Raw genomic sequence first — 12,484 nt, forward strand, 5'->3', positions numbered from 1 at the left:
AATCGGGAGGGTTGGGACCTATGTGTACGTATGTGTGTATGTCCGGGATTGGCATCCGCACCAGCGCAGCTACAGCCACAAAATTTGGCACAGTCACGTCTGTACCCCGAGAGCGTCCTAAGCTATGTTGTGAGGCGAAATTTTAACCCCGCGCGTTCCAATTCACCAATTTTGCCCCTACCTACATAATAGTGTGTGTATCAAGCCCCGCCCCTCCTTATGATGTCATAATGGTTGCCATGGCGACTCTGATGTCATCATAGGTTGCAAGCCCCGCCGCTCATTATGATGTCATAATGGTTGACTATGGGATGGAGGATGTGTGATGGGTATATGGGCACTGGACTATGGGATGGAGGATATATATGATGGGTATATGGGAACGGGACTATGGGATGGAGGATATGTATGACGGGTATATGGGCACGGGACTGTGAGATGAAGGATGTGTGATGGGTATATGGGCACGGGACTATGGGATGGAGGATATGTATGATGGGTATATGGTAAGATATAGAATAAACGGGCACAAACTACAATATCAATTTAGGTGGGATCACCTAGTGCATATAAATGGATTGACATGAAAACACATGAAAAGAAGAAAGTACATGCACACAAATAGGGATCACAACAAAGATATGAAAAAAGTATCAATTTTATTAATGGACACAAACAGACACTTTGTGGTTAAAAACAATTAAAAAGTCTGAACAACCAGACATTAATAACAAAACAAAGACAATGGGTCATTTTGATAAATAGTTAAATGCTATGGGTCCCAAGACCAACCATACAGTGTAATGCCAGGTATCTGCTAGTTACCATAACCTAGGGTCTATCAAATCAATTGTTATGACAATCATGACCTTAAATCAAAAAATACCATATTATCAATAACTACTATGGTTACATAGAAATTCTACATATACCATGGACAGAAAATTGAATGCTTATCATGTTGCCAACACAAATAAACATACATTAATAAGTCCCTTTCCCTAGCATGATATCACCTGGCTTCTGAGGATGAACAAGCTACCAGGTAGGTTACATGGGACCCCCAAACCCACGCATATCAACACAGTGATGTGTTTTTCTCAAGGTCAGTGTGATGTTTTGTTGAAGTCCTTTATATACCTATCCAATTAGTAATCCCTCTTACCAGCTGAGTTTCAGAGTGGGGGAGAAAGGTAGATCGGATCTGAGTTTAATGAAACAGCGTCCTGCTCCCATCAGTGTGCAGGAGCTTATATTAAGATCATATATCACATCAATACATTCAAGCACAGGCACCAAAACATAAGGTGACGCATAGTGTGAACAAGGCCACAATTTGATGTGTCAAAAAACAATCTGGACACTGGCACAACATAACAGTAATAATAAACTTTATCTATGCACTCAATATAATGCGCTAAAAGCGCTACCATAAGATGACGCATAGTGTGAATAAGGCCACAATTTGATGTGTCAAAAAAATATATAGTCTAGACACTGGCACAACATAACAGTAATAATGAACTTTATCTGTGCACTCAATATAATGCGCTGGAAGCGCTACCATAAGATGACGCATAGTGTGAATAAAGCCCCAAAAAAAAAAAAAAAAAAAAAAAAAAAGGTCTAGACGCTGGCACAACATGACAGTAATAATAAGCTTTTATCTGTTCACTCAATATCACGGCGCCCAGATTAAATCCTTGCTGGAAGCATCATGGGGATATAGCAAAAATCATGTATCACATCAGTACATTCAAGCACGGGCACCAAAGCTTAATGCGCTAAAAGCGCTACCATAAGATGATGCATAGTGTGAATACAACCACAATGTAATGTGTCAAAAAGTGGTCTAGACACTCGCACAACATGACAGTAAAAATATATCTGTTCACACAACATAACACCCAGACCCAGTAGCCCTTGCTAGAAGCTCCATAGGAATATAGGGAAAATCATATAAAGTCACCAGGTTATTCATATCAGATATAATTGTGAAGTCTACGTGTTTATATGTTCATAATTTATCTTGATGAAATCAAGCACCCTCCTATATTTTAAATCACTCAGAAACCAGGCTCTGATATCACCCCATATAGATATAGAATAATTTCTCAAGAATATACTTAACAGGGTTACTTAGCTAATCCTGAAGAAGCTACACGAAATTCTCCTGTAGATGTTGATGACCAACATATTAAGACACAGAGCATTTGAGTCAGACATGAACATGAGTTATTTTAGTATCAAAGGTCCATCCATATGAAGTTCCAATATAATACAAGGACTAGACCACAACTTGTGTACCATCAATAAGAAACATAATCATCACAAGATAATTAGTCTTGTGATGATTATGTTTCTTATTGATGGTACACAAGTTGTGGTCTAGTCCTTGTATTATATTGGAACTTCATATGGATGGACCTTTGATACTAAAATAACTCATGTTCATGTCTGACTCAAATGCTCTGTGTCTTAATATGTTGGTCATCAACATCTACAGGAGAATTTCGAGTAGCTTCTTCAGGATTAGCTAAGTAACCCTGTTAAGTATATTCTTGAGAAATTATTCTATATCTATATGGGGTGATATCAGAGCCTGGTTTCTGAGTGATTTAAAATATAGGAGGGTGCTTGATTTCATCAAGATAAATTATGAACATATAAACACGTAGACTTCACAATTATATCTGATTTGAATAACCTGGTGACTTTATATGATTTTCCCTATATTCCTATGGAGCTTCTAGCAAGGGCTACTGGGTCTGGGTGTTATGTTGTGTGAACAGATATATTTTTACTGTCATGTTGTGCCAGTGTCTAGACCACTTTTTGACACATCAAATTGTGGCCTTATTCACACTATGCGTCATCTTATGGTAGCGCTTCCAGCGCATTATATTGAGTGCACAGATAAAGTTCATTATTACTGTTATGTTGTGCCAGTGTCCAGACTATATATTTTTTTGACACATCAAATTGTGGCCTTGTTCACACTATGCGTCACCTTATGGTAGCGCTTTTAGCGCATTATATTGAGTGCACAGATAAAGTCTATTATTACTGTTATGTTGTGCCAGTGTCCAGATTGTTTTTTGACACATCAAATTGTGGCCTTGTTCACACTATGCGTCACCTTATGTTTTGGTGCCTGTGCTTGAATGTATTGATGTGATATATGATCTTAATATAAGCTCCTGCACACTGATGGGAGCAGGACGCTGTTTCATTAAACTCAGATCCGATCTACCTTTCTCCCCCACTCTGAAACTCAGCTGGTAAGAGGGATTACTAATTGGATAGGTATATAAAGGACTTCAACAAAACATCACACTGACCTTGAGAAAAACACATCACTGTGTTGATATGCGTGGGTTTGGGGGTCCCATGTAACCTACCTGGTAGCTTGTTCATCCTCAGAAACCAGGTGATATCATGCTAGGGAAAGGGACTTATTAATGTATGTTTATTTGTGTTGGCAACATGATAAGCATTCAATTTTCTGTCCATGGTATATGTAGAATTTCTATGTAACCATAGTAGTTATTGATAATATGGTATTTTTTGATTTAAGGTCATGATTGCCATAGCAATTGATTTGATAGACCCTAGGTTATGGTAACTAGCAGATACCTGGCATTATACTGTATGGTTGGTCTTGGGACCCATAGCATTTAACTATTTATCAAAATGACCCATTGTCTTTGTTTTGTTATTAATGTCTGGTTGTTCAGACTTTTTAATTGTTTTTAACCACAAAGTGTCTGTTTGTTGTGTCCATTAATAAAATTGATACTTTTTTCATATCTTTGTGGTGATCCCTATTTGTGTGCATATACTTTCTTCTTTTCATGTGTTTGTATGACGGGTATATGGGCACTCGACTATGGGATGGCAAATATGTATGATGGGTATATGGGATGTGTGATGGGTATATGGGCATGGGACTATGGGATGGAGGATGTGTGATGGGTATCCCACCAAGGACAAATCTGCAAGGAGTTTGTATGTTCTCTCCGTGTTTGCGTGGGTTTCCTCCGGGTACTCCGGTTTCCTCCCACATTCCAAAGACATACTGATAGGGAATTTAGATTGTGAGCCCCATCGGGGACAGTGATGATAATGTGTGCAAACTGTAAAGCGCTGCGGAATATGTTAGCGCTATATAAAAATAAAGATTATATGGGCACTCGACTATGGGATGGAGGATTTGTGTGATGGGTATATGGGCATGGGCCTATGGGATCGTGGATATGTATGATATATGGGCACGGGACTATGGGATGGAGGATAATTATAATTTGCTATAACTAACCACAGTTAGTTACTATGCCCGGGCAGCGCCGGGCTCTACAGCTAGTCTCTTATATGTCTCATATCTATATCCCAAACAGTGTGTAGTACACAGTATAATAAAATAACACCAAAGTCAACAGAGAGCACATTACAACCAGAAATTAAAGTAAAAAAATATAATTAAAATGCACATCTAATATACAGTTGTGGCCAAAAGTATTGACACCCCTGAAATTTTGTCAGATAATACTCAGTTTCTTCCTGAAAATTATTGCAAACACAAATTCTTTGTTATTATTATCTTCATTTAATTTGTCTTGAATTAAAAAACACAAAAAGAATTGTCCTAAAGCCAAATTGGATATAATTCCACACCAAACATAAAAAAGAGGGTGGACAAAAGTATTGGCACTATTCAAAAAATCATGTGATGCTTCTCTAATTTGTGTCATTAACAGCACCTGTAACTTACCTGTGGCACCTAACAGGTGTTGGCAATAACTAAATCACACTTGCAGCCAGTTGACATGGATTAAAGTTGACTCAACCTGTGTCCTTGTGTGTACCACATTGAGCATGGAGAAAAGAAATAAGACCAAAGAACTGTCTGAGGACTTGAGAAACCAAATTGTGAGGAAGCATGAGCAATCTCAAGGCTACAAGTCCATCTTCAAAGACCTGAATGTTCCTGTGTCTACCGTGCACAGTGTCATCAAGAAGTTTAAAGCCCATGGCACTGTGGCTAACCTCCCTAGATGTGGACGGAAAAGAAAAATTGACTAGAGATTTCAACGCAAGATTGTGCGGATGTTGGATAAAGAACCTCGACTAACATTCAAACAAGTTCAAGCTGCCCTGCAGTCCTTGGGTACAACCGTGTCAACCCGTACTATCCGTCGGCGTCTGAATGAAAAGGGACTGTATGGTAGGAGACCCAGGAAGACCCCACTTCTTACCCCGAGACATAAAAAAGCCAGGCTGGAGTTTGCCAAAACTTACCTGAAAAAGCCTAAAACGTTTTGGAAGAATGTTCTCTGGTCAGATGAGACAAAAGTAGAGCTTTTTGGGCAAAGGCATCAACATAGAGTTTACAGGAGAAAAAAGAGGCATTCAAAGAAAAAAACACGGTCACTACAGTCAAACATGACAGAGGTTCCTTGATGTTTTTGGGTTGTTTTGCTGCCTCTGGCACAGGACTGCTTGACCGTGTGCATGGCATTATGAAGTCTGAAGACTACCAACAAATTTTGCAGCATAATGTAGGGCCCAGTGTGAGAAAGCTGGATCTCCCTCAGAGGTCATGGGTCTTCCAGCAGGACAATGACCCAAACACACTTCAAAAAGCACTAGAAAATGGTTTGAGAGAAAGCACTGGAGACTTCTAAGGTGCCCAGCAATGAGTCCAGACCTGAATCTCATAGAACACCTGTGGAGAGATCTAAAAATGGCAGTTTGGAGAAGGCACCCTTCTAATATCAGGGACCTGGAGCAGTTTGCCAAAGAAGAATTGTCTAAAATTCCAGCACAGCATTGTAAGAAACTCATTGATGGTTACCGGAAGTGGTTGGTCGCAGTTATTTTGGCTATAGGTTGTGCAACCAAATATTAGGCTGAGGGTGCGAATACTTTTGTCTGGCCCATTTTTGGAGTTTTGTGTGAAATGATCAATGTTTTGCTTTTTGCCTCATTCTCTTTTGTGTTTTTTTCATTTAAGACAAATTAAATGAAGATAATAATACCAAAGAATTTGTGATTGCAATCATTTTCAGGAAGAAACTGAGTATTATCTGACAAAATTGCAGGGGTGTCAATACTTTTGGCCACAACTGTATAAAGCTCAAGTGTGTGTATGTATGTATGTGTGTATGTCCGGGATTGGCATCTGAACCGTCGCAGCTATAGCCAGAAAATTTGGCAGAGTCACACGTCTGGACCCCGAGAGTGTCCTAGGCTATGTTGAGAGGCGAAATTTTAACCCCACGCGTTCCAATTCACCAAACAATTTTGCCCCTATCTACGTAATGGGGAAAAAGTGTGTGTGCATCAAGCCCCGCCCCTCATTATGATGTCAGAATGGTTGCCATGGTGACGCTGATGTCATCATAGGTTGCAAGCCCCACCGCTCATTATGATGTCATAATGGTTGACTATGGGATGGAGGATGTGTGATGGGTATATGGGCACTGGACTATGGGATGGAGGATATGTATGACAGGTATATTGGCATGGGACTATGGGATGGAGGATATGTATGACGGGTATATGGGCACTCGACTATGGGATGGAGGATATGTATGATGGGTATATGGGCACGGGTCTATGGGATCGTGGATATGTATGATGGGTATATGGGCACGGGACTATGGGATGGAGGATAATTATAATTTGCTATAACTAACCACAGTTAGTTACTATGCCCGGGCAGCTCTGGGCTCTTCAGCTAGTAGTATATATAACAATAATATGAGACCACAGTGTATAAAGTGCTTAGTGCTGACTCATATGTATACAAGTGCAAAATAACAAATTTCTATTTTTATCATATATAAACTTCATAAAAGTGAACAACTAGTGAAACACAATGACCACAGTGCCAAATATGTAAAGTGCTAAAGTGCAGTATGCTCCCGGATGGCATTAATGAGGAATAATCACTCAAAATAATGATTATATATAGTGTCTATATGCTACTGGAAAGAAATACTGAATAGAGAGCACAGAATCTGAATATAAAGTGCCCACCTAAGGGTCATGTGCTACATTACCCAGGTCACTGACATGGCTGTAACGCTACCATGGGTAACACACCAGGGACAGAGAAAGAATCAATAAGAAGATCAACCAAACAATTATTACCTTAGTGGTGGGGCGAAGAAACAACTAAGGTGCGGTATGCGCCCCAACGTGCTTTTCGGAAGTGCTCCTTCGTCAGGAGCAATTTAGTGGTGTGGCCTGTGGGCTGTTGACTGCGTATTTGTGCTTGCGTTCCATGGACTGGGGTATGGACAACTGAACGCTGCGCTGGGACAAGGACATGGATGTGCTTGATGATGGTGCTAGTTGAGTGTGTGCAACGACAAGTGCAGGTCAGGAGGCATCTTCGCATGCACCATGGACAGGCGATTGGCTTGCACACGGAAGAAGCAGTGGTGTGACCTGCAGACACTGTTCCTGGACCCTGGTGGTGGTCAGTCTGGTAGTTTTGCTACCCCTGCTGATGCTGGCCTGGAAGGTGTGCAAATGGCCTTTTTAGGATTATCGACAGAGTCTTTAAAAAACAACCAGACTCGGGAAGACCTGACATTTGGAATGGCAACTCCTGTCGTATTGGTGTTACAGGGAACGGTTTCCCGCCTTCTGTCTGTGGCCACCACACGGCTTCTTCCTGCCTGTTGGGGTGCTACACCTCCCTCCCCCTGTGTGCTGCTGTCCTGTCTCTGCATGTCCTCCTGCCAGGTTGGGTCAGTTACTATATCATCCACCACCTCAGCTTCCACTTCTGCACCTTGGTCCTCCTTCTGACTTTCTGGCAATTGTGTCTCATCATCGTCCACCTCTTGTGATACTTTCCCACCATCGCCTTCGTGTGACCTTGGCTGCTCAAATATTTGGGCATTACTACATGCGATCTTCACTTGCCCCGCTTCAAGTGGACCAGGTGAGAGGCCAGATAAATAAATATAAATGGAAAAGTGAACAGCTCTTCCGAGTGTCCAAGTGTGAGATTAGTTGTCTCCGGGCACTCAGCATGGTGGGAGGAAGGAGGATCAGGGTGAGGAATATGCGGTCCAGACTCATGGCTACTGAGACTTGACTATGTGGATGACAGGGTCGTGGTGGCACAGTGACTGGAAGCATTATCCACTATCCAACCAACTACCTTTTGACACTGATTTGGGTTCAATAGTGGTGTGCTGCGGTCCCCTAGTAATTGGGACAGGAAGATCAGGCGAGAAGATGTGGGTGTTTGTTGTGGTACAATTTCAGCTTGCCCATGAACTTGGCATCACCTCTGCATGCACCATCACGTCCAGTTCCCTGTCCCTTGCCACGTGCCTTGCCCATTTTAAATGGAGGACAATATTTTAAACGCTAACTACAAATAGCTGAGTTTTGAGCGAACTAATATGTTATCGGTGTGACGGACAAACCACAGTTTTAAATAGCTGGCCTGTAGGTAACTATTTTTACCAGCAAACTGGTGTCAATAACTTCGCTAACACACTGCAACAAAATTTAAATGGAGGCTGGAAATGGCAGAATTTTGAGTACACTTTTTAGATGTGATCTGTGTGACGGACAAACCAGTTTTAAATAGATGGATTTTTAGCGCTGTTATGTGGAAAGGATCTGGCTGTATTCTGCAGTGCCAACAAGCAAATGGAGCAGAAAAACTGAGTTCTCTGGATTGCTTTTTAAGCAAATAATCAGGATTAAGATCCCCAAAAAATTATTCCTGGCCCCTGATACCTGGGGCTATGTCTAGAAATACAGTATCTGTAAAAACAGCAGCAGACAGAATTGGAATGGACCCGCTTGCTATATGCACTGCAGTCTGCCACATACACTGATTGCCTGCCTAGCACTGATATATATGCAGCTGGATTAGTCCTCAGAAGGACTGTTAGTTGAGATGGATATGTGTCTAATATGTTGTGGTATACCTACACTAACTAAGACACAAGCACATTTTCTCCCTAGCTTAGCAGCAACTCTCCCTATACTGCCTGATTCAGGAGTAGACTGTGAAGAGCATGGCGGTGCCAGGTCTGATAAAGGCCTGATGATGCCAGCCAATTACTGTATTGCCACAAACAAGATGGCTGTGGCATTACAGTTTGTCGCAGACAATTCCTGCATGTTCATTAGCTCTTCAAAGAGTGTCCAACATGCAGGGCGGTGACCCGAGCTCCCGGCAAGCAACCCCCGGAAATACTCGGCGAGCTCCGAGCGTCTCGAGCAGTGAGATGCTCGGGCGAGTACCGAGTAGTGGCGAGCATGCTCATTCATCACTAATGTAGATCACTAATGTGATCTGAAAAGAACCCAAGCTGTACATCAGCAAAAAAATTCAAAGTACAAAAAACTGCAGATGAAAAAACAAAACTCTTGTGCACAGTTGTTACATTCTATGCCTTATTAGTGACATAGACATAACCAAGGAATATTAACATGTTCTCAGATAAACAGAGTGGCATTATTACCTTGATAAACGTTGTTGGTATCTTGCAAATACTTGGTAACACAAGGCAGCAAAGTTGGCGAAGGCATGAAATATCCAGTAATAAGGCTCAAGAGTGTCCACCCTCGGTTACAGCTCTCACTACATGGGTATAGAGAACGAGCAGTAGTAAAAATAACCTAGAGTTTGGTGAACTATGGCACAGAATTCTTAATATTTTAGTTTTTCACACATTACAGCTTACTAAAACTGTATAACTTTTAGATCCAGAATTATAAGACAGTCTTAAAATTTATGAAAGTGTCTCATGCTTCCTGCTAAATTTGGGTGCATCTATAGACTGTCTAGCCTAAGTTTATACCATTTATTAGTTGGTTGTTAGTTTGATTAAGATTGTGATATCTTGTCCAGATGTGGGTCTTTTGACCTGAACTCAACAACCTAATATATGCCTGGATCAGATTGTACTCAGACCAATGTTATCCTATGGGGCTGTGCACATGTCCGATTTTTTTCCTCAGACTGAATCTGAGGAAAAAAAAAAAAATCCCATTTGCGTCTGTAAATCGGATTACACTCGGCCATGTAAGTCAATGGGTCTGTCAAAAAAATTGGACCTCACACAGATGACATCTGAGTGTGGTCCGATTTTCATGGACTAACAGAATAGAGAAGATGGAGACATTTTTTTCCCATCTTGATCACATCCGAGAAAATCAGATCACACTATGATCAGAGCTGATCAGTGAAATTAGCAAAATCGGATTGAATTCTCGGATGAGAGAAAGTACAGTGGAATGACCCTAGCCTTAGGATTTTAAATTCGAGTCAGGAGACCGATCCCCACATATTGGTCTGTACTTGAATCATGAATGTCAGACTTGTAAAACTGATTTTAGAAGAGCAAAACTCATCTACTTAAGAAATAATAGAATAACTGGTTTTAACGTTTTATGTTTGACTTTCTTCCTGAAGTTTGCCTACTTGCTTAGGTCACTTTACATACCATGGTCAATGATGGTCCAATAATCCAGATCAGAGGGAACTGATTATCATAGGTGCTGGGTTATTAAATATTCTATAATAAGATAATTTTACTACAACTATAATTGTATGTAAGAAAACACACAATCCAGAATATTAATGACATCTAAATGCATTTATATGATATTATCCTCCCAGTCACTGTTATCCTCCAAGTACAAGTTGACACAATTTTACTAACACGCAAGGAACAATCTTATACCTTTCATTTGTGATAATATTAGTAAGCAAGGGGATACTCACCTTTTAGGGTTTTCAGTAATCTGCTTCAGAATTTGGCAGTAAATTTCATCTTTCAGAAGAGGTTTTTCTCTGCAGAGCTATAGGAAAATTAATGATTACTATTACATCTACATTTTTCAGTCTCCCAAACCATCTATATTATCCATTTCTTACCACCAGAATCTCATAAATACACTTCACATCATCCGGCTCCCTGTACTGCTGGTCCCTCATCAATCTCATCAGAGCTGGGTAAGATATAAAACAGGCACGACAATATAATACATTTATTTTGCATGACCCAGACGTGTGCATTTATTATACACTAGCTGAAGAGCCCGGCGCTGCCTGGGCATAGTAACTAGCTACGGTTAGTTATAACAAATTCTAATGATTATATATATATATATATATATATATATATATATATAAAGCTGAGCGTAGAGCCCCGCCCATTCCGCATAGCCACATTCACTATAATATCCCACATCATCCCGTCAGCCAGAGCTACCGGACTACTACCCATAATATCCCACATCGTCCCGTCAGCCAGAGCCACCGGACTACTACCACTAATATCCCACATCATCCCGTCAGCCAGAGCTACCGGACTACTACTCAATATCCCACATCGTCCCATCAGCCAGAGCCACCGGACTACTACCACTAATATCCCACATCATCCTGTCAGCCAGAGCTACCGGACTACTACCCATAATACACCACATCATCCCGTCAGCCAGAGCCACTGGACTACTACTCCTAATATCCCACATCATCCCATCAGCCAGAGCCACCGGGCAACTAACACTAATATCCCACATCATCCCCTCAGCCTGGAGTCAAAACCAGAGCGCTGAGTGGAACGGTCCTAACTTCCATAGTGGGGATCCCTTTAAGAAAAGCCTGGCATCAGAACCAGAGCGCTGAGTGGATTTGCCCTGACTTCCATACCAATGATCCCTTTAATAGAAGCCTGGGGTGAGAATCAGAGTGCTGAGGGATTTACCCTAACTTCCATACCGGAGATCCCTTTAAGAGAGGCCTGGGGTCAGTACCAAAGCGCAGAGTGGATTTTCCCTCACTTCCGTACCGAGGATCCCTTTAAGAGGGGACTTGGGTCAGAACCAGAGCGCTGAGTGGATTTGCCCTAACTTCAATACCGGGGATCCCTTTAAGAGAGCCTGGGATCAGAACCAGAGCGCTGAGTGGATTTGCCCTGACTTGCATACCAATGATCCCTTTAATAGAACCGTGGGGTCAGAATCAGAGCGCCGAGGGATTTGCCCTAACTTCCATGCAGGAGATCCCTTTAAGAGAGGCCTGGGGTCAGAATTAAAGAGCTGGATGGATTTGCCCTGACTTCCATACCGGAGATCCCTTTAAGAAGGGCCTGGGGTCAGTACCAAAACGCAGAGTGGATTTGCCCTAAATTCCATACCAATGATCCCTTTAAGAGACCCTGGGGTCAGAACCATAGAGCTGAGTGGAACGGTCCTAACTTCCATACCGGGGATCCCTTTAAGAGAGGCCTGAGGTCAAAACCAAAGCACTGGATGGATTTGCTCTGACTTTCATACCAATGATCCCTTTAAGAAGGAAGATGTGCCTATAGGATGGAGGATGTGTGATGGTATATGGGCACAGAAGAGGGGGATTCATTTCTGTCATGTGCTCTGTGCTCCTTTCAGGGGGGCAGACAATGGCTGGGAGCTTATGTTCCCGAAGATGCTATAT

At 41.7% G+C, this 12,484-nt stretch overlaps 1 protein-coding gene across 1 annotated transcript in view; it reads right to left on the reverse strand.

The window, feature by feature from the left end:
- The window catches only part of MYO15B (myosin XVB), a 139,950-nt gene that overhangs the window by 39,703 nt on the left and 87,763 nt on the right, over positions 1-12,484 (reverse strand). The window contains exons 32-34 of the mRNA XM_073587950.1: positions 10,922-10,995; positions 10,769-10,845; positions 9,504-9,622 (exon numbers count right to left, since the gene is read on the reverse strand). Coding sequence (XP_073444051.1) covers positions 9,504-9,622; positions 10,769-10,845; positions 10,922-10,995 — 270 coding nt within the window. The remainder of the gene's footprint in view (positions 1-9,503; positions 9,623-10,768; positions 10,846-10,921; positions 10,996-12,484) is intronic.

This window comes from Dendrobates tinctorius, unplaced genomic scaffold (assembly GCF_039654945.1).
Source record: "Dendrobates tinctorius isolate UK_male_01 unplaced genomic scaffold, ASM3965494v1 ptg000103l, whole genome shotgun sequence".
Classification (NCBI taxonomy): Eukaryota; Metazoa; Chordata; class Amphibia; order Anura; family Dendrobatidae; genus Dendrobates; species Dendrobates tinctorius.